This window comes from Ammospiza caudacuta, chromosome Z (genome assembly GCF_027887145.1).
Source record: "Ammospiza caudacuta isolate bAmmCau1 chromosome Z, bAmmCau1.pri, whole genome shotgun sequence".
Taxonomy (NCBI): Eukaryota; Metazoa; Chordata; class Aves; order Passeriformes; family Passerellidae; genus Ammospiza; species Ammospiza caudacuta.
The window spans coordinates 1,077,093-1,098,716 of record NC_080632.1 but is presented as its reverse complement, the minus strand read 5'-3'; the positions used below and the strand labels follow the sequence as shown (position 1 = coordinate 1,098,716).

The following is a 21,624-nucleotide window of genomic DNA, read 5'->3' as shown; positions in this document are numbered from 1 at the left end:
CTCCGGGCTCCCTTTCCCCTCATCCCGGGCTCCCTTTCCCCTCACTCCGGGCCCCCTTTCCCCTGACCCCGGGCTCCCTTTCCCCTCAGCCCGGGCTCCCTTTCCCCTCACTCCGGGCTCCCTTTCCCCTCAGCCCTGGCCCCCTTTCCCCTCAGCCCGTCCCGGCTCCGCGGGAGGCCGGCGGAGGCGATTCCGCCCCTGAGCGGCGGCGGCTGCGGGTTGTGGCCGCGGTGCCGGGCGGAGCGGGCAGCGTTCCCCCATGGCTGCCTGCATGTGCCGGACCGTGCTGCCGGCCGACTCCGGGCCCCGCAGGGAGCTGGGCGCGGGGCCGCTGCTGCGATGGATGGACGCCGCCGCCTGCCTCGCAGGTACGGGGCCAGCGGGGCCCGGCCCCGGCTCGCCCGGGAGCGGGAGGGGACAGCCCCAGCCCTGGGGGAGGGAAGGTGTCAGCCCGTGGAAGGGAGAGAGGGCTTTGGAGGTTGCACCGGGCAGGGTGGAAGGGGCCACAGTGGTCAGAGCAGCGGTCCTGTCCCGCCTCAGAGCCCGGGACACGGGATCGTACAGACACTGCCGGGACGGGACGGGTGAGCTCCGCTCCACACCCTCTATGGGCAGTGTGTTCAGTGTTCTCTAAAAAAGGTCATCACAGCATCCCGGAATCCCCTGAGCTGGGACAGGATCACCCAGTCCCACCTCAGCCCGCCGCACACACCCCAACAATCCCACCCTGGGCATCCCTGGAGCGCTCTCCAAACCCTCCTGGAGCTCTGGCAGAGCCTGTTCAGTGCCCCCCCCACCCTCTGGGGAAGAACCTTTCCCTCATGTCCACCCTGACACAACTCCGTGCTCAGATGGAACTTCCAGGGCATCATTTTCTGCCCCTTGCCTCATGTCGCATTGGTGTGCACCACCAAGCAGAGCCTGATCCATGCTCTGACACCTTTTTTCGGACATTTGTACATGTGCCAAAGGGATGAGGGGATGAAGGACCCTCTCACTCATCTCTTCCCGAGGCTGAGCAGAGCCAGCTTCCCTCGAGAGGAGGGCGCTCCAGTCCCCCAGTCATTCTGGTATGCTGGAGCTCCACGTCTCTCTCGAGGAGCCCAGGAGATTTGGGGTCCAGTTGGGAACAGACACCAGGAGGGTGAGGCGTCAGATGGCACGGGAGAGCGAGGAAGGTGGTGGGAATGTGAGGATGAGGAGAAGTTTAAAAAGGAGCAGCAGAAGGGAAGAAAAGAGGTGGTAAGAGATAATCAAGAGAAGGAAGGAAAGTACTAATTTAAGATTATTGGCACTTGTGTGCCAAAAAGAAGGAAAGGTGCCACTGCCTTGGCAGAGGATTGGACTAAATGGATTCCATTCCAGCCCCTCAGTGTTTTAACCCTCAGAAGGGATTTTTTGAGCAGGGGCTGTGCTTTCCCCTCGTATTTTCAGAGGGAGGTCTTCAGATTTTGATATGAAACCTCTGATTTCTCTGAGCTCCTCATGTGATGCTCACTAAAACTACGGGGCTGCTGGGGAGTGAGAGCTCCTGCCTGTTGTGCAGTGCTGTTTTCCAGGCTTCCTCTCTCTTGCCTCTGACACTCAGGACTTTGGAGCAGAGGTTCTCTGTGTTTATACACTCCTAGTACATTGCAGATCTGCCTTTTGGAAGGAATCGTCCCTGGAAACCCCAGGTGCTATGGTCAAATAAATAGTACATCATATTAACTTGCTGTAAAACTTAACTATCAGGTGATTAAGTATTACCAGTAAATAAGATGTTTACCTTTTCCAGATTAGCTTTCATAATTCATACAAAAAGCATGTGTGCTTTTTCACAGCCAAAGGTACCCCAGGGAGATTGTGACGGTGGTCACAAGGGTTTTGAGGGTGAGAGAGAGATAAGAATGTTGATTCCTTGTTCAGAAGGCTTGATTTATTATTTTATGATATATATACTACATTATAACTATACTAAAAAGAATAGAGAGAAAAGTTCTCAGAAGGCTAGCTAAGATAAGAAGAGAAAAGAATGAATAACAAAGATCTGTGTCCCAGCAGAGAGCGAGAGCAGCTCTGCCGTGAGTGGTCAGTAAATCCAAACATCCACAGAAGACTAATCATGGATCCACCTGTTGCATTCCACAGCAGCAGATAATCATTGCTTACATTTGTTGCTGAAACTTCTCAGCTTCAGCAGGAAAAATCCTAAGAAAGGATTTTAATGCAAAGATGTCTGCGACAGGAGATGACTAATAGTTCAAATGTAGGTGAAAATATTTAACAGCAGGTGAATTCTGGTTTTGAATTTTCTAAATCTTGTTTGTCTTTGTTTTTATTTATTCCTGCATTTTTGTTGCAGCAATAAGGACAGTGCTTTCCACTGTTGTGACTGCACTAATAAGCTATGTTTTTTACTTACTAATAAGTAGGTTTTTCTCCTGTATCTCAGAATCTTCCGCTGACATCAAACTTCCCCATGGATTGCCCTAGTTGATGCTCTTGACATATTGTTTTGAGGGAGAATGATGAGCTTTCTGTGACTCTTTGTGACTCTTTCTGTCATTCAAAATGCTTGTTTTTAAGGCTCTCTTACCAGAATGTTCATTTTTAGAAAAAGACCTTCGGTGGAAGTTTTCTAACTGAGTAAGTTAGTCACTATCATCTAGTCTCATCTCCTGATGTTACCCATAAATAGAAACACCCTTTACAACAGAATCATGACAAAAAATGTAAACTTTAGTCTTATTTAGCTTCTCTTTTTTCCTAAGGGGCGCACTGCAGAGTTGCATTTGGGTGCTCACAGGAAGAAGAGGGACCTGCTGCGTGCAGTCCCTGCCTGTCAGGCACCAGCCCGTGGGTGAGTGGCTGCTGCAGGGGCAGAGTGGTAACTGTGTGTCCCTGTGTCTCTTTTGAAGCTGAGAAACATGCTGGGGTGTCCTGTGTGACAGCGTCCATGGATGACATTCAGTTTGAAGAGGCTGCCAGGTACAAACCAGCGTGCAACAGTCAGATGTTTCCCTTCTGCAGGCTCTTACTTGGGAGATAAACTGAGGCATTATAAAATGGGAGACAGCAGAGCCGTGGACTTACACAACCACAGGGCTGAGTCTCAAAACTGCTCTTTTCTACCTGTGATAGCCATGCAGAGGGCAGATCCATCTCACAGGGCAGAAATAAACTCTTGTTAACTTCACTTGGCAGTTGGGATGCCTGGTGAGAAACTGATGGCCCAGTGGTCTCTGGCTCTGGGGGGTGGCTGCAGGCCACTGCTTATCTCTGTTAAATAAGCAATACTACCTATAAAACTTACTTTCATAATATAATGAAATCACATTAGATAATTGTCTAGTACTCCAGAATCTCAAGAATTTTTACTAGATAATAAAGTAAAAATTCTGTTTAGTTGTTTGTGTAGGTAAATGAGGAAGAGTGGTTTTCAGAGGGATGAGGTTAGCACAGAAGGGACAAGCAGTCCTGCTCTTGGCCAAGACTTGGAACATGAATTCTTTCCCCATCCAAGAGCACTTTTTCCCTGGAGTTATCTACTCATGTGCACACCCCTGTGTGCCAGGGGTGCTTGTGGAGTGTGTCTGAGTGCTCCTGCAGCTGTATGTACTCCGTGATTTCTGCAGGATGTGCTTGTGAGCAAAGCCACAACTCCTGGGTGCACCTGAGCACACCTGCTGCCATTCAGACGCCAGCAGAGAGGAGCAATGCTGCCATTAAGGTTGTGCAGTGGCTCTAATTTTATTGACCAAGTCTGACTGGAGAATAACAGTGTTGAATTGAACACAGTGAAAAATTCACTTTTTTTCAGTGAATTCTCAGTGCAGCGTGGAAGACACGGACTGATTAATGAGATGTTCTTCACCACTTTTAGGAGTACACAGAGAGGCAGATTCAAGCCCTTACAAAGCTGCATGTTTGCCTGCTATAATGTCTTACTCTTCTTAACAGGGTTGGACAAATTATTGCCATCAGAACAAAGGTGAACAGAGAATTCCAAACCCTCATGGAGGTAAGAGATCAGCACTCTTTTTTCTAAAGATATTGAAGGAATAGAGCAGAGGTGGGAGCAGCAGAGGAGCACAGCGTGGCTCCAGGTTTATTTGCTCCAGATATCTGCAGATATCTGAACAATAACACTGCCTAATGGCACTGCTTTCAGAGTGCTACAGTTGTGTGTTTCCTGTGAAATAATCCATGTCAGAGTAGCAGCTGGGCCCCAAAGAATTGAAGCCTTTGGCTGGTGTAGTGGGCAGGATGGGAGAGGTGGTGTTGGTCCAGGCCAGATCCACAGAATAGGTGAAGTTCAAAGCATTTTTGAAACTTTTGAAACAAATGTACACATCTCAGGTGTACACATGATCTTAATCTTCGTACTGCAGGCAGTATGCAATGCCTTGCCTGATCACTTCAAATCAGAACTGAACTTTGGGGGTGCTTTTTGTGCATTGTGCCTGTGTCCAAATCCCATCGTTATTAATGGGAGTGATGCATCTCACAGGTAATGTATTCTAAAAGTTTCTAAAAATGAGAAAAAAATCAGAATTTTGGTGTGTGTCAGGCCTATGCCACAGGATCGAATCCAGTGTTTCACATGCAAGTGTTTCATTTTGCTTTGCACCCCTAAACACACTTTTTTTGCACATACAGACCTTAGAAACTCATTCAGATGGGGGCTCTGAATGCCACAGAAGAAAATGGAAGATAATATCCCTAAAACTACGTTTAAGTGTCTTTCCTGGTTTTGTAATTTTACCCTACAAGTGATGCTAAACAAACATAACAGTTGTGGTACTAAAAAACCTTTCAGAGTTGACTGAATATTGTGATCACCAGATATGTATTAGTGATTAGAGCAGGTTTTTTACCTTTACGCTTTAGGTGTAAGGACTGATAAAAACTGCACTGTATTGTCTCAAATCAGTTGACTATGATGTAAATACTTTTTTGTCTCCTTCTTCCATCACCTTCTTCCTTGTAGGTTGGCATCAAGGTGACAGTACAGGATGTTTTGACTAATGCTGAAAAGATTGTGAGTGTGGCATATGCAACATATGAGGCCAAACCAGCTGGTGCTGAAAAGGTATTTTTCCTGCTTTCTGCTAAGCTTGGAGTGACTGAGTTTCTGTGAAATAACCCACCTTTTCTGGTTTGTGTAACACAGCAGAAGCACTGTTTATTCTGATCAGTGATAGGAAAAAAGCATTAAGTTCAGACTTTTTGAGATGGAGTCTGGGGGTTTATTTCTAATTTGTTTCTCTGAAATGGTTAGGTCGTTGTTGCTGCTGTCTGTAGTAGGAGTGCCTGTAAAATCTATGTACTGTGTAAGTGGCCTTGCCCCAGTCCTAGTTATTCTAAATGAGCCACAGCTGTGAAGTCCTTAGCTGGGCAGCAGCTGTGGCTCGTGAAGGCTACTGGGATGAAAGGGGGTGGGTTGAGGGCCTTGGAGGAGCCCTGGTGAGGCCACAAGGAGCAGCAGTGCTGAGAGGAGCTGTGTGTGAGAAGAGCTGCTCAGAAGGTACAGACTCTAGAAATAATATAACAGCAGTACGATTGCAATAGCTGTTATTATTATTTCTATTTCCTCTTGCACATTTGTTCATTATAGAAGTGAGGTCTTTGAGGGCTGCAGTATTGATGGAGGCAAGGCGTGACAGGGAGATCCTTGTGAGTCTCTCTCCTTTTCAGAAGTTGATTGCAGAGTGGGCTCTTTTATCTTTTACTTCCCCTCTTGGGGAGGTTGTTCACACGGAAGACATTATTTTTAAGCTCACTTCCAATCTAAGTTGGTTCTTTGCCATTTATGTTGATTGGTTTTCACACCAGGGCTGTTTCTTCTCCCCAGTGTTTGAAATCAGTCATGGTACCGTTGGCCTTCACATCACTGTGCCAGACAGGCACAATCTTTTCAGAATTTTCTTGTAGGGAAGGCCAGGCACTCCTCAGACTCTCCTAAAAAAACTCCCTTTGCATTTAAAATTCTGCTTTCTTGAATGTGACATCATGGATCTGACTTTCCTGTCTGACTGCATGTGTTCTGACAGCACATCTGGCTGTTAAACATCCACTGGAGATTGGCAGAATCATCCCATGAGCAATGAATACATCCAATCACTACTGCTCTCTCTTCTGTGAGGATGTGCCACAGTTGGGAAAAGAAACAGACTGGAGCAGTTTTGCTAAAACTAAAGCCCAGCTCTTGTCTCTGAAAGGCTAATGGCTAAATTTCTGATAGCACTCAAATATTATCAAGTAAGAATTGTTTGTTCCTACTTTGATATCATACTCATAACATAAACCTGTTCACCTTTTGCCCAAATTTCTGGGGAGATTAATTCAGGATTAAATTGGTGATGATTAACTAAGATTAGGCTTAAGACAGGAATGTCCCAGAGGGACTTTGAGAGTTCAGTTCAAATTCCATGACAAACTAAAATCTCAGAGACATTGAAGAATATTTTTTTCAAATCCACTTTTCTAAACAACTGTTTCTAAGGTTGAACAGAGAGAATGTCAGTATAACCACCATCTTAATATTTTAACTGGGCCACATGGGAAAATCTAGGAAGCTCTTGAAAAGGACTGGAAAGGAGGCAATGAATCTGGAAGAGGGTTAGAGGGAAGAGTCAAAGGCTGAGAAACATTAGTGGCTGCACTGCAAGACACAAAATGTTGAATTTGTCTGTGGTGCACTGCTTTGTGCATTATTTTAATGCTTCTGAGGCTAGGCCTTCTAGACAAATCTCACAAGTGATTGTTCAGTGTCGCCTGTGGTGTAATTATCCAAATGTAATAATTTTCTTTAAATTACTACATTTGCTTTGGATGCAGTTTGTAATTGAACTGAAATACACAGGAATTTGCACTGACACCACTGACCAGTGCAACTGTATTTATTTTCTGGTTCAAAAATTCTATCCTCAAACCTTCATATTAAGTTCATCTTTTCCTGTCTCTTTTATTTCTTTTTTTTTCTTAAATGAGAACTGTCTTCAACACTGTGTGCTGTCATGGATGTTTGTATTTAGAAGCTAAAAGCACTTTGTCATTGAGTTTTAATGAATGATTCTGAAAGGATAATGCAGAATCTCTTGAACTTTATACCCCATGTTAGTTGTATTATTAAACTTGTCATCTTGGACAGCTGATAGGAAAAAGCTGTAGAAAATGCTGATGCCATTTGAAGTTCCAAGTGCGCTTTGTGACAATTGTGATGTTCAGAATTGTTGTATTTTTTTCCTCTCCATTTGCACAGATTGAGTTAAAACCCATAGAGCTTCAGTCTGAAGAAGACCACCTGGAGTACTTCCTGGCTCTGGAGAGGAGCATAGTCCGTATGGGCTATTTGGAGGTCTTTCAGAAGGTGATACAGGAGAGCAATAGTGAAGGTGATTTTTCTACTCAGCACAGAAGGTGGAACAAACACTTATGAGCAGCTGGAAGGAAGGAAAAAAGCAGGCAAAACATCTCCTTGGGGTTGTGGTGTCAGGTAGAAAGGTCTGTGCCAGATTTGTGGGTAGAGGTGCCAGAGGTGTGTTAGGCAGTTATTCTAACAGAGTGGTATTTCTTTGTCTCTCAGAAAGTCCAGATGTGAAAACACAGGGTTAAAGGCCAGGTGTGCATTAAATAGGTGTGAAATGCAGATCTTCATGTGGTTCTGTGTGTGAGGTTTCACAGGTTGACAGCAGTAAATAAACTTCGGTGACACTAGTTGTGATGTAGACAGAAGCACGACATTCATTCAGGCTTATGGCCAAGTCTTTGCCAGAAAGGAAAGTAAGAACTATGTTTATGCCCCGAGATGATTCCCAGCAAGCAGAAGTTTCACTATGTGGAGGTCAAAACAGGTAAAAAAGTTAGAAGAACTGAACAAAGAAACAGGTTCCTCGTTATTTATGGTAGTAATTTCTGTTCTTAAAGAAAGTTGTGCTTGTAAGTTGTTGTGTTCCCTCACAAAAGAAATTACTCAGAGCAGTTAGGAAAATATGCTGGTATTTGGAAAATCTGAGCTGTAGCTCCATGTATAAGTAACAGGCATGATGTAGTTTTACTGAGGAGAGAGTAAACCTGTTATAAACAAAGATCTAACTTGAACAATTTAGTAAGACTTTGTAGAACTGAAGAGTCATGTTTGGTACAAGAAAACAAGCTATTTGTCTTCATGGTAACTGTCTCACAGGGTTGCAGTTTAATAACCTGAGTGACAAATCAGAGGTTGATGGGTTTTGTCTCCACTGCCTTTCCTGGAAATTTCTTTGAAAGATAGTATTGTGCACTAATTCACCTCCTTAAGGAGACAGAAGAAGCAGAGTGGGAGAAGAGAGGAGAGAACATTGTGTGTAAAGGCTGCTAGGGAGCAGCATATGTACAAATCATACCCTGAAAGTGAGGTTTGTTTGACGAGTGGATCTTAGGGAACACCTTGAGTAGGTCCAAAGTACAAGTTAGTCATATGTTTCCACACACTTACATAATCACCAAGTTAGCTAATCATGCCACAAGTCAAAAGTACAATTCAGGTCAAGCAGCTCCTAGCACAGATGGGCACTTTTAAAATTAGTTGATGTAATCTCATGCCTAAATCTTTTCCTGTGAAACACCACCGAAAAGAATTGAGATTAGCGTGAGGATGCAAGGCTAAAGGCTTGAAAGTGACATCAGAATTGTTCAGGTAATACAAGGTGGTTCAGATCCTCATTTCAGTCATTTCACGCAGGTGTTGTCTCAGGCAATTAAAAATTTGTAAGAAGGTGAAATAATCAAGTCCTGCTCTAGTCTTAATTCAACACACCTGTAGAGGTGCCCATCACACACAGTGCAGAGTCTTTGACAGACATTTGAGTTGGTGCTGAACTGCTCTGACAGCCCCTGAAAGCCAGCACATGCTGGGGCTTCAGCTGCTGCTCCCCTGCAGGACCTGCCCCTGACAAAGGGACACAAAACTGCTCCTGCCACAGAAACTGCCCTGGACAGAGGTACACAGAACTGCTCCTGACAGAAGGACGCAGGAACTGCCCCAGACAGAGTGACACAGAACTGCTCCTGACACGGGAACTGCCCCTGACACAGGGACACAGAGCTGCCCCTGACAAAAATGACACAGAACTGCCCCTGATACAGGGATGTGGGGATGCACTGAGGGCTGGCAGTAGCAGCTCCTGGGAGAACAGAGAAAACGTTCAGCTTCTTATTGCTTCACTTGCAAACCACAAGGCTCTTCTGTGCCTTTCTGTTTGTCTTCTTTTTGCTGAGTCTGAACAAGCTGCTCTCTTCACCGGCTGTGCTTCTGAAAGCATTCATTGATGCATTGCTGCTCTGTTTCAGATCCTTGTGAAGATAAAGATGCAGTTTCAGCTGAGCATACCCACGTACAGAGCACTGAGCTTGTCCTGCCTCCTCATGCAAACCATCATGGGAACACTTTTGGTGGCCAGATCATGGCTTGGATGCAGACAGTGGCAAGCATTTCAGCAAGGTACTTTGCTACAGCATTGTCTCTCATGTGGTTCTAAGTGGATGTGCTTTTAACGTTAAAGGTTTCACAGGGATTTATTTGATGAAGAATACAGACCCAGGCCTTTGTGACTTGTCTTCCTCCTCACATTACAGGAGGCCTTTGAACTATTTAAGTGGTACATCTCGCACAGCATGCCATGCCACTGAGACTCAGGCATTATTCTGTTACACATACAGAGCCTAAGGCAAAAGAGGCTGTGTTACCTTTCTGGGAATCTTTGCAGAAAGCCAGCATTGGATACAGGAACAGAAACCTGCTCTCCTTGTGCTTGGTGCAGTGCTTTAGAAAAAAAGTTAGTTGTTTAAGCAAGATCAGACCAATACTCACCCTGTATCAAGTGACATCCAAAAATGAACAGCCTGCTAGAACTTAGTCTGCAGATCCTCGTGATGCCAGAAGAAAAATAAGCCAGAGAAAAAGGATCCACATAAACAGGCTCTGGTTGGTTGGTGTGTGCACAGAATGGATGCATAACCCTCAACAAGTCACTTGACTTTTCAGTCCCTCTGAGTTGCAACAATTTTAGCAGTTTAAAGAGCTCGGGCCTCTTCAGGTAAAGAGAACAAAATATATTTTGTGATGCTGCCTGCCAGTGTGACCCAGGCACATAATCACTTAATTCCTCTTCCCTGGAGTCAAACCCTTGTTTGTCTCCCTTCCTGTTCCTGGACACTGCACAAAGCTTCTCTGTAAGCAGCACTCAAGTTTCAGTCTGAATTCTCCTTGCATACCGAGTGACCTAATTCACTGCAGGGACGTTAGATATGTTTTCCCTTTTTATCTTTAATAATTAAATGACTTCTCCATTCCTTATTCCTGTGGTTTTGATTTGTATCCAGTGGTTGTACTGATAACAACAGATTTTCTGTAGTGGTTGGATAAACAACTTGTTTTAGTAACAACAGAGTGCACTGACCCTACCCCCGTGTGCAATTCCAGTGGCTTGAAGGGACTGCTGCAGATTTTTGCTGTAATATGACTCAGAATATTTACCTGTTTTCATCTGATGAGTTTTACCTTGTGGGAGTCACATGTAGATTTAAAAAAGGAAGGGAGACATCAGCAAATGGAGTACTGGACAAATTTTCTTTGAACTAATTAATGTCAAACATGATTACTCATGTTGGGAATTTCAGGAATAATAGCTGGTGTCAGAGGCTGGTTGAAAGCAGAGATGTTGTAGTTTTTGCTTGAGAAGTAACTACTCTCACTATGAACCTTTTGTGAGGCCACTCAGACCCTACCTCTGAAGGTGCCAGGTAAGAGTTTCTATGGCCACAAACTGTGATGGAGGAACAGGAGAGGAGGGATAAGCCTGAAAAAATAAATTTCTAACAGCATTTTAAAGGTTACTCACTCTCCTTCTCACTTCCCCACCACCTTTTTTTGGTCCAGACAGAAAATTGTGCAGATAGCAATACAACCATTTGAATATTAGTAATATTAGCTTGAACTTGATGGATACTTTCTTATTCCTTACATTTTCAATAAAAGCATTCAGGGTGTACTTTTCCAGGAAAGAAATTAATATTTAAGCCTGATTTCTGGCTTGCTCCTCTCCTCATCATTATTGTGTTTGCATCTTTAGAGTGAACATTGTAAATAAAATCAGCGCTTAGCATTTTAAATCAGAGGAGCAAATTATTTTAATTTAATTACAAAGTAATTCCAATGTATTCGACTATTGAAGAGATGTACCAGTCAGTTAATTAGCTGCAGATAATTGTGTGCATTTAAAAATACCGGTACATTAGTTTTCAAAGTGCAGTTGAGTTAAAAGCTAGAAGTGCTACAAAACTGTATTTTCAAATTTAGAAAACCTCATCATGGAGCAGTCTGTCCTAGATGTGCACATGGGCTCCTTACTGAGAGCAGTGTGTTGCTAAAAATAAATGCCATATATTGTAAATTGTCCCCTCTTCCTGTGATGCACAGACTTCCCAGTAGAAAGTGAGGGGCTTTGAATACATGCAGAACTGATGAAGAAACCTGATTTTTGCCTGCTCCGGAGAGCTTGGAAACAATATTCTTTTCACTCAGACTGCATCTGATAGCCATGTGAGGGTTTTTTAATTCTCATTTCATATCATACTAGCAGAAAGCATCTAAAACCAAGCAAAAAGTACTAATATTAGGACTAGATAACTTGACATGGCATTGCTTGGACACTGTCCCTGGTGCTCAGCCTTTCTGTTCAGGTTTTCTTTAATTGTTTAAAGGCCTTAAGGTCTGGCATTTTTACACTGCTCAGGGGCCTGCTCCCCATGCAGTCCTACAGAAAGTAATGAAGCTGTGAGGTAAGTGGTTACGCTGATGGTAAGGGATTCACAGTCTGGCTTTGAGAGAGGGCAGTCTCAAGCAGTGAGAATAAATTGGCGTTTCTAAAACGTGCTGGAAACGTAACAGCATGACACAAGTGGTATCATGATGGTTGAAGCTCGAGTTACATGCTCTTGGAGCTGACCATGCTGGCGTGGAGTAGATCAGTGCAATTTAGTGACCTTCCAGGTCCTGCAAGCCCTGTTTCTGTGGTCGGTCACGCTGGCTGTGATTTTAGCACAGCTGTGTTTCGGTCTGTCTCTCTGTGTTTCTGTTCCAGCCGCCTGTGTCGTTCACACCCCATCCTGAAGGCAGTTAACAGGTTCAGATTCTGGGGGCCGTCCTTTGTGGGTGACCGCCTGGTCTTCAATGCCATTGTCAACAACACTTTCCACAGCAGGTAAGGCTCCTCATCTCTCCCTGGGCCTCTCCAGCACTGTGTGTTTCACGTTTCATCAGCAGGATTTTCATTAGTCAATTAATTGTTCTTCAGGTGGGACTTGGAGGCATGTATCTGTGTCTGTAATTTTGTCTATGTGCCCTTTTTTTGGTTTCACTTTTATCAGTGGAAGTTGTTTTAAAAAAATTATTCTCTGACTTTCAGTTTAAAGATCATTTGTCACCAAATCCCACTCCTGCAAATTCAGACAATAAATATTCCTCTGAAACTCAGGGATTTTCAAGGGCTGAGTTGCTCCCAGAGATTTAACTCTTCAGAAGATTCCAGCTTCTTGCCAGGATCTTCCCATCTTGGCATTTATTGACAGACGGCATTCTATTTATTGCTTATTTTTGGTAACACTATTTAGCTACTGCCATCGTTTATTTTATTTCAAAGGTGTGCCTGTCCAGATGGAGTAATTGATTTGCTGTGCTAGAGAAGGTATTTGAGTCAGGCTTCCTGCACAGCTGCAGGCACTGCAGTCCTCTCCAGAATGTCTCAGGGCTGATTCTGCACCACTGGCAGCAGCTCAGTGATTTATTTAAACTGTCCTTGCAGTGTGGAGGTTGGTGTCCGTGTGGAGGCTTACAGCTGTGGGGAGTGGATCCAGGAGCAGCCACGGCACATCTGCAGTGCATTCCTCACTTTCTCTGCTTTGGATGACAGAGGGGAGCCACTCACCTTCCCCAGGGTCAGGCCCACTACTCAGGTGAGCTCAGCAGTGGGGTGGGCACCGCAGCCTTGCTGGGGAAGCAAGGACCAAGCAGGGCACTGCAGTGCATCTTCTTGCGGGAGATAAAAGCTCCAAATGAAGTGCTTGCCCTCAGGTGAGAGCTTTGTTATTGTTAGCTTCAGTCTTCCAAAAGTGAGAGGCTCTGTGAAGAATCCTCATGACTAGAGATTCTGTGGTTGATGGAGAGAACCACAGAGAAGAAGAATCTGATGTGTTTGGAGATTTTTCCACTTGTCTGTGTCTTGTGCAAGTTCCACTGACTGTAGATGAAATTTATAAGTATTCAGTGAATAGTTATTGTTATAAACCCTTAACAAAGGTGAGAAATAGAGTGAAGAAAGAAGTCTGTGGGAATTGAATCCCATGACGTGGGTGGGCTTTCCAGTTGCTTTGACATGGAGATCTCAGTTTATGTTTCCCTGAAAGTGGTTCATGAAGCACTTGAAGCAGTTTGACTGCTATTGTTGAATTATTTGCTGTGTTAACATCTGTCACTAATCTTCCTGCTCCGGTTACAAGAATTTTAGAGAGCCAGTGTAGGCAGAAATGAAATTAGTTTTTAACATCAGAGACCTTATTTTTTTATAGGATGGGAACTAGACAAATGAATCAAGGTGTCTTATGTACTCACTGGGGCAGTAAGTTTACTACTGCCCACTGCAGGCTGTCCAAGAGGAGAAACTGACTTTGAAAAATACGATTTCCCTTTATGCTTTGAACACCAGATGATGATAAATTAGGTTAATAGTTTATTTGGTGGGTGGCACGTTTAGAAAGAGCAGAATGTGTGTGGTGCACTGCCCAGCTGCAACTGCTTTAGGACCAAAGAGCACCTGGCGGATGCTGCAATAATACAACTCTTCTATCACATTGGTTTTTTTCAAATTTCAGAGAATATTGCTTAGGGAAAAAGTAAACCACTAGTTTTCTGAGTTAGCCTGTAGAAAGGCCATTGCGCAATTACTCTTTATTTGCTTGTATTTTTGCTCTGGCATTTGTCCATCTGGAATAAATAATTTTTAGTTGTCTTTTTTCAGGCTTTGTTCTAAAATAATGAGATTTGTTGCTCTCTGGTTCACTTTTCCTGCAGGTTGGTGTGAGGAGGTACTTTGGAGCTATTGCCAGGAGGAGGATTCTGCTCAGCAGGTATAGCTGGGTCACTGGCAGGTCTTGATTTTGAAAACTTAATTGCTTAATCCACTAATGAAGTAATTAAACTCCCCTTAATATATATATGACTGTTATATGACATACATTTGCAAAAAAATTTGTTTTCAATGGCACTGAAATTGTTAGAAATTCTTGTCTCAAAACTTGTTTGCTCTGGAGGTTATTGTGTTTCACTGTCTTTCTTGGAAAGAAAAAGCAGTTATTGCAAACCAAAACTTGATCAAGTGCCTGTATTTAGAAGACACTTAAACCTATAGGAAGTGATTTTTCCTAGCATACACAGATGTGTAAAGAACCAGTTTATGCTACTGTGTCTCTTTTTAATTATGTTTTAGTAAATGCATCCTCTCTGCTAAAGAAGACAAGCCCTCTGATGCCTGGGAGACAAGCAACCAGGTAATCTGTAGGTGCATAAAAAGCTGTATTTGTGCACCTTTTGGGGTGTGTGAAGCAACTGTTCAGGCTGTGGCAGTACAGGTGGACCCTCTGAAGTTTTGTGGTAATCGTGAGGAATGGATGGATGTGTAACACAGTGAAATGTCTCTTGAAAAGAGGGAGTAGATGGTTCACTACTGATCTAAGAGTGAGTTCAATAGAAGGATCTAAAATAGTCTTTAAAACACGTGCATACGAGTGGTCCCTTAAGGTCTCCTGCGGATTTATCCCTCAGTATCCCCACCTGTTATAAAAGCTGAATTCTCCTGTAGAGGAAGTAGTTTGGGGTTTTGGTTTTTTGTCTTTATCCAGCCACAGAATGTCTGAAAAATTGCAGTGAGGAAACCCTTTAGTAAGTGCTAAAAGTGGGGGGAGAGATAGCACCAGAGAGATGAACATTGGAATAGCTTAATGGAAAGACAGGGGAAATCATTTTCATTCCCAGATTTCCTGCACCAAGTGTCTCTGGTTTGGACATGCTGGGCCACTGACTGTGTCCATGTCCTGTAGTGAATGATGCTGAACCTGAATTTAGGTGCATTAATAAATAAATTAAATGTTGTTTCAGTGTCCAGTTTTTGTAGCTAAAGCAGCTTTTTTTCCCCTTTTTTTTTCTGCAGAGCAGCAAATGTAAATATGCGCACAATGATAAAAATTGCTTGGTTGAGATTTATTTCCTATGAAATCAAAGCCTGTCATAAACACTCTGAGGCTGTATTCTCTTTATGGAGTGGTTAAACGAGAACTCCATCCACTGTAGCCAAGCACAAAGAATGGCTATATTTGCATTTTCTTTGCTTGTGAGCCTGCTGTGAAAAACAATTGCCGAGATGGACCCAGCTTGGTAGCAAAGAAGAGGTTAATTTTCAAGTAGATTCTAATTGCTTAAGAGGAAGATGTACAAAACCATTAATTCAGTGGTCTGAGAGGTTATCTGTATTGTCTCCCTGTTGGTCAAAGTTGTTCTTCACAGCTTTATAACTGGAGAAGCTGAAAATAGTGTTTTGTTGTCCTTTAATTAAGATTGTTTTGCCAACAGCCATGCGAGTGCATCAGGAAGCCACTGGAAGTGTTTTAATTCAGAAACTACTGAAGTGTGTTTTCACTTACAAGGAGAATAAACATTTGTTTGCAATTGAAGCATAATGATGGGGAAAAAGAGCACCTCATTTCTGCAATGTTCAGTGAAATGTACCCTTACCCCTCCATTTACAGACACATGTCTTGTGTTTCAGGCGTATTTGAATTACAAAAACGTGGCTGCGCTGACACTTCTGGCAGGAAAACCAGGGTGGGGCATAACCAAGACTCTGGATGATGTAAGTGCAGAAAAGAAATTACAGAAATCTGAAAGCAAAGGACCTCCCTGTTTGTGAAGGGTTGTTCTAAACACAAAATCAGTGAGGACACCTGTGTAAACCAGTTCTAGCAGAGGAGGACGCTGCTAGGAAAAGCAGGAGAAAGGCAAGGGAAAACAGGGTGTTAACCCTGTTGCAGTGCATGTTTTCCAGAAAATGGAGAGACATCTGGCATCTGCCAAGGCTGAGTTTCTGAAATGTGGTTAGTGACTGGCAGTTTACTTCCAGATCATGCCAATCCAGAGGTGTTTTGGCACAATAAATGACTTTTTCTGTATTTTACTCTGACCTCCTGTGCATTGCAGGCTATGGAACATTGCTTAGTGACTCTTGCATGTAGACAATAAGATACTTAAGTAAGGGCAGATAGAAATGATAAGGAATTCCAGTGATGGCAAAGCTGCCAGTGCCATGTGTAGGTTGTTCCAGTGGTTAAATATTTCAGTAAACACTGCTATGCCAAATAAGCAGCAAGCAACTCTGTATTTGTATTTAGAGCTGGGACAAGCAAGCTTGAAGCAGCTCCTGGAGACAGGCAGAGACAACAACTGGGGTTGTTCCTCCTGGGGAAGAGGAGGCTTTGGGGAGACCTTGAAGCACCTCCCAGTACCTAAAGGGGGAGGTACAAAAAGTCTGGAGAGGGACTGCACAAGGGGGAATGATCCTAAAGTGCAGATCTGTTCCCTTTTCCCTGCAACTGGAATGACCCCAAGCTGACTTGGCAGTTTTTGAAGGTAAAAAATGGCATTCTTCATGTCTTTGACACAAAGCCGCAAGGCTTGTAAGGCTGCAGAGATAATCCAGCCTTGCCAATGTTCACTTAGCAGAGAGGTGTCTTGACAGCTGCACCTGCTGCTTTTATTTGTGATTTCTCAAGTCTAGAAGACTCCTAGAACAACATGATTTCTGTTCTGTGCCATAGAGGAATATTGATGCTGACCTCCTGTAGATGGTTTTTAAAGCTCTTAAGCATTTAATTTTACACCAAACTTTACTTCAGAAAGGTGCTTCCTGGATTAAGTTGGGGTTTATTTCCTCTTCCAAGATAGGACAATCCAGAGAAATACAAAATCTGTGTTGTTGCAGAAATGCAGAAGAAACAAAAGATTGCTCATTTTTGATGCAGAAAAAGAGAACCAAAACAACAAAACCTCAAAAGTGATGATGAACCTTATGAATTTTGCATCACTTGGAAATGCAAATCTGTTAAACTTCTCAGGATTTGAGAGGCAATAAAGCACATGAATTTGGGAGTAAAATTCGCTAATTCTAAACCCTCTGTTGTACCCATCCACTTCCATTTTATGGGGTTTGTGGGAGGTGACAAACCCTTCTTGTGTGTGCATTGTGATGTACAGGTTATTCCCTTTGAATTCTCTGTTTTGGGATTTAGGCCTATGAGTAGAAATAGACCCAAAATAATCAAGGCAAGATAGTACAGGTGGGGAATGAGACACGCAAAACTGTGATTTTAAGTAGTTATGCAGAGTATCATCAGTTCTGGGTGCCCTGCTTCACAGAAGAGAGCAAAGGAGAAAAAGAAGGATATTTTGGAAAGGGAAGTGCAGGGTTGCTCTAGGGGCAAGAGGGCTAAGCCAAGGTGTGGCTGATTTGCGTGGACAAGGGCATGTGTCATTTCCCAGGAACTCCTGAGAAAATCTGCCTGAAGTCCTAAATGTGTAACATTTATGCATCTAAACATTTACAGTAATAAATCTTTGTTTCTAATACATGCTGCCTTTATTTTTTTCCCCCAGGTGAAAATCTGGACCCACAAGGAGGGTGATGTGCTGTCATTTAAGGTGGAGATGCAGGTGAAGGTCCCATCCCACGTAGCCTTCTCCCTGCTGTCTGACTTCAGGCTCTGCCAGCGCTGGGACAGACACTACTTGTGAGACCCTGTCTATTGTATTCATATTGTTGTTATATTATTTCTGGAGCCCCATACCTTATGAGCAGTTCTTCTCAGCAGTGTCATTGTTGCTTCACAGTCAGGGCTCCTCCCAGGCTCTCCCTGACCGGAAAGCCCACTCCCTTTTATCCCAGTTGCCTTCACGAGCCACAGCTGCTGCCCAATTAAGGACTTCACAGCTGTGGCTCATTTAGAACAAGTAGGATTGGGGCACAGCCACTTGCACAATGCATATGTTTCACAGGGACTCCTACTACACCTGTCCTTGTCTGGGGCTCTGAGTCCCCTGACCTCTCCTCTCCTCTGTCACAGACACTCCTGTGAGACCCTGCCCCGTTAGGAACAAAATGTTGTAGGAGTTCGGCATCAAACATTGATTAGTCAAAATATGGGTTTTGGTTTTTTTGTAGTGTAGAAGTAAAATTTGGTTTGTGCTTAGTCTGGTTCCAAAATACAGAGTGCACTGTGTTTTTCAAAAGAATTGAATGCTCTGTATCATTCAAAAGAAGGGATAGGAGAGAGGTCATCTTTTTCTTAAATAAGCACTGCTCCAGTCCTAGGCAGGTGTATGTTAAAAGTTTTTGAAGAAAAACCCAAAACTAGTCAAAAAAGAAAAAGTTTAAAGTAAGAACTGAGGTGGATATATTGTGCATGCTAGCTTGAAAAATTAGGGAAAAGCTGGACTCCTTCATGTTTGTGCTGTTGGAGACACTGATGCTCAATTTCACAGTCAAAGTGAGAAATCAAGAAATGGGGTCCTTCATATTTTCAAAAAATAACATGTTTGAAAGTTTGTATGATTTGAAACAAGTTTTGGAATGGCTCTAAAAGGTGTTTGAGGTTTTTTATTTACCTTTTATGGTGTAGAATAGTGATTAGAGACAGTTGAATTGAAATTGTACTGATTTGATATGGCGAAGCATTTTCAGTTAGTTATTCCATCCTGAAAGATTTTTACCTGAGGGTGGAAGTGGAACTTTAGGGATATTTGAAAATCTACAAATTCTACTGAATTTACAGCTTATAACAAACAAAATCTAAAGAAATCCTGCTGATGAGGTGTTGCAGAAAACCTAAATGTTTCACTCTCTCCGCCTTGCTGCTGGAACATGAAGACGAAAGGTGCAGTGTCAGGATGAGCCCGTTTGCACTGAGTTTGTTGGAGGAGCTGCAGTTGCACACACAGGGCCTGAGGTGTGTGCTAAATGTCTTCACAGGGCATGTGAGGTCCTGCAGGATGTGAGTGAGAGGGAAAAGATTTACCACGTCATCTCTGGCCCCACGGCAGGCCGCCAGCCCAAGGACTTTGTGATTCTGGTATCCCAAAGGGAGCCCTGCCAGCCACAGTGAGTATGGCTCTGATTTTAACTCTGAGCACTTTGGGGATGCAGTCTGGGCTGCTGTCACCTTGAGCTGTCGCTGGGTGACAAAAGGGCATTTTACTGTCTAAGGAGTGAGATTCCTTGGTTGATGCCTGAGTTTGTACAGCCAGATTTGCTTTGCAATGTTAAGGTGCAATGAAATAAATACAGATCATCACAAATTTTTAGCATAGTCCAGTATTGATTCCCTGACAGTGACTCTTTGGGAGTGGTCTACCAGGAGGGCAAATAGGCCAGAATTTCAAAAGGGCAAACGGAGAAAAACAATCATGTCTCAGAGAGCATGTCAGTATGCTGAAGCACCTAGCTGGGAGTTTATTTGTTCTTTGTTTGAAGTGACTTTGTACTCCCATTTCACGCAATTACAGAGTTTTTGTTTAGTCAAGGAACTTCTTGACACCTCACACATTTATTGTGTCTGTGAATTCTGCCAAGTCCCTTGCTCAGTTTAACATTTCCTGCTTTTCAAAGTTTTATTATTTTTATTAGATCTCTTTTTGTTCTTACACAGTGAAACATGGGCAAATGGAACGTTTTGGTCCATCTTACCTTTCTCTATTCTGTTTCTTTTTGACATTCAGTGATTCTTCCAGTTAGGCCTAAAAGGCAGCACTCTGTATTGTGCTTGCCTTCCCCCTCCATGAGGGGATTGAATGAGTGTGGATACCTTTACTGTGGCCACACTGTGAAGCCTCTGGGTAAGGCTTGTTCCCTGATGCAGTAAACATGAGCTGAGGAGAGCAGGGTAAAATAAAAAGAAAAGGTGGGGAATTGTTCTCTGGCTGCCACAGAGGTCTCCTGCACTGGGCTCTGTGTGAAGCCTCACTGAGGCTCAGCAGGGGCCCAGCTTGGAACCAGGATCGTGCAAAACACCCGAGCTCCTCTGCCCTCCTGTGAAAAAGATGCGTTGTTGTCACTCCCGTGAACGTTTCCAACAAGAGGAAGGGTGAGATGTGTGGTGTTGTGAGGTCCCCAGGACGAGGTGAGAGATGAGAATTGACTCCATGTTCTCAGAAAGCTGATTTATTATTTTATGATATTATATTAAAGGAAATGCTAGACTAAAACTATAGTAAAAAAAGAGAAAGGATACATCAGAAGGCTAGACAAGAATGATAATGAAAGCTCGTGATTGACTCAGAGTCTGACACAGCTGATGGTGACTGGTCATTAGTTAAAAACAATTCACATGTTTGGATAAACAATCTCCAACTACATTCCAGAGGAGCAAAACATGAAGAAACTGAGGCTTCTCATCTTGCCAGGAGAAGAAATCCTGGTGAAGGGATTTTTCAGAAAATATCACGGTGACAGTGATGCTTGTCCCCGCCCTGCAGGATGCCTTACACGGTGGCAGTGAGGTCGGTGACCCACAGGGCGATGCCCCCACGCCCAGAGTACTCCAGGAGTGAAATCCTCTGTGCTGGCTTCCAGATCCACAGCACCAGCAGCAGCTGCTGCACTGTGAGTAACCCTGCAGGGCCCAGCTGTGCCCCCTGCCCTGTCCCCCTGCCCTGGGGCTGTCACCTCGCCTGAGCTGAGACTGCAGAGGGAGCAGCCAAATAGCTCCAAAAAAAGGAGCTCAGTCTGGGTGTGTGTGGAGTCTGTCTTGCCCAGCTTTGGCCAATGTGACTGTTAGAAATGAGCCCTGAACCCCTACCCCTCCAGGCTTCTAAAACACACCCCTAGAGGATGTGCATTGCACTGGTCTCTGGCGGTGTGTCTGTCTTTCCACTGACTACAGAGGCCAAGGAATTGGTTCAAATTAAATTCATTGCTTGAACTTTCATATGCCAGGAATCACACAATCTGATTCCCATCTCTGGAGCCATGGCCAATCTTCTTCGCCATGGGAAGGCTAAAACTTTTCCATTTAAGAAAACACATTTCTGAAAACTTCCAGCAGCACTTGGTGGCTGCAGTTCCTTTTTTGGGGCAGCAGGTTTGCTCACAAAGCAGACATATTTGGTATGTTATACACAAGTGTTTCTTGCTGTACTGCTCTGTACATTTACCTGCAGATGCTGGAGGGTGTGGGAGCAGGGAGGACACCAGATCACTGGGGTGCTGTAAAAAGGCATGCTTTTTGCAAATTATTGCCTTCAGGTTCACAAGCACTGTGGGCTTCTATTCACATCCATGAAAGCTATGGTACTCATCCAGGCTCTGCAAAAAATGGCTAGCTTGCAATCCATAGGCTTTTTTGTTTCATTTACTTTTGTTCAAACAGGTGTGTTACTTCAATCAAGTGACATCAGGAGTTATGCCTTACTTAACTGCAAATCTTACTGGCTCATCAAAATCCATTGAAGACACTGCTTTGGACTGTATAAAGTTCTTGGAGCTGGAAGGCAGCAAGTGCTGA

General features: G+C 43.7%; 1 protein-coding gene across 1 annotated transcript; it reads left to right on the top strand.

Moving 5' to 3' along the window:
• The first annotated feature begins 259 nt into the window (after positions 1-259).
• ACOT12 (acyl-CoA thioesterase 12) lies at positions 260-21,624 on the top strand. Its single transcript, XM_058824103.1, has 15 exons — positions 260-368; positions 2,901-2,970; positions 3,943-4,003; positions 4,973-5,074; positions 7,247-7,379; positions 9,316-9,466; positions 12,108-12,227; positions 12,828-12,978; positions 14,093-14,148; positions 14,508-14,568; positions 15,843-15,926; positions 17,723-17,856; positions 19,095-19,223; positions 20,597-20,723; positions 21,490-21,624. The coding sequence occupies exons 1-15, from the start codon at positions 260-262 to the stop codon at positions 21,622-21,624; spliced, it is 1,623 nt and encodes a 540-aa protein (XP_058680086.1).

Bases quoted from the DNA above. Each gene is read 5' to 3' on its own strand.
- ACOT12 (XM_058824103.1), top strand. From the start codon at position 260: ATGGCTGCCTGCATGTGCCGGACCGTGCTGCCGGCCGACTCCGGGCCC. The intron at 2,971-3,942 runs GTACAAACCAGC...TCTTCTTAACAG, and splicing joins CAGTTTGAAGAGGCTGCCAG to GGTTGGACAAATTATTGCCA. The intron at 14,149-14,507 runs GTATAGCTGGGT...ATTATGTTTTAG, and splicing joins AGGAGGATTCTGCTCAGCAG to TAAATGCATCCTCTCTGCTA.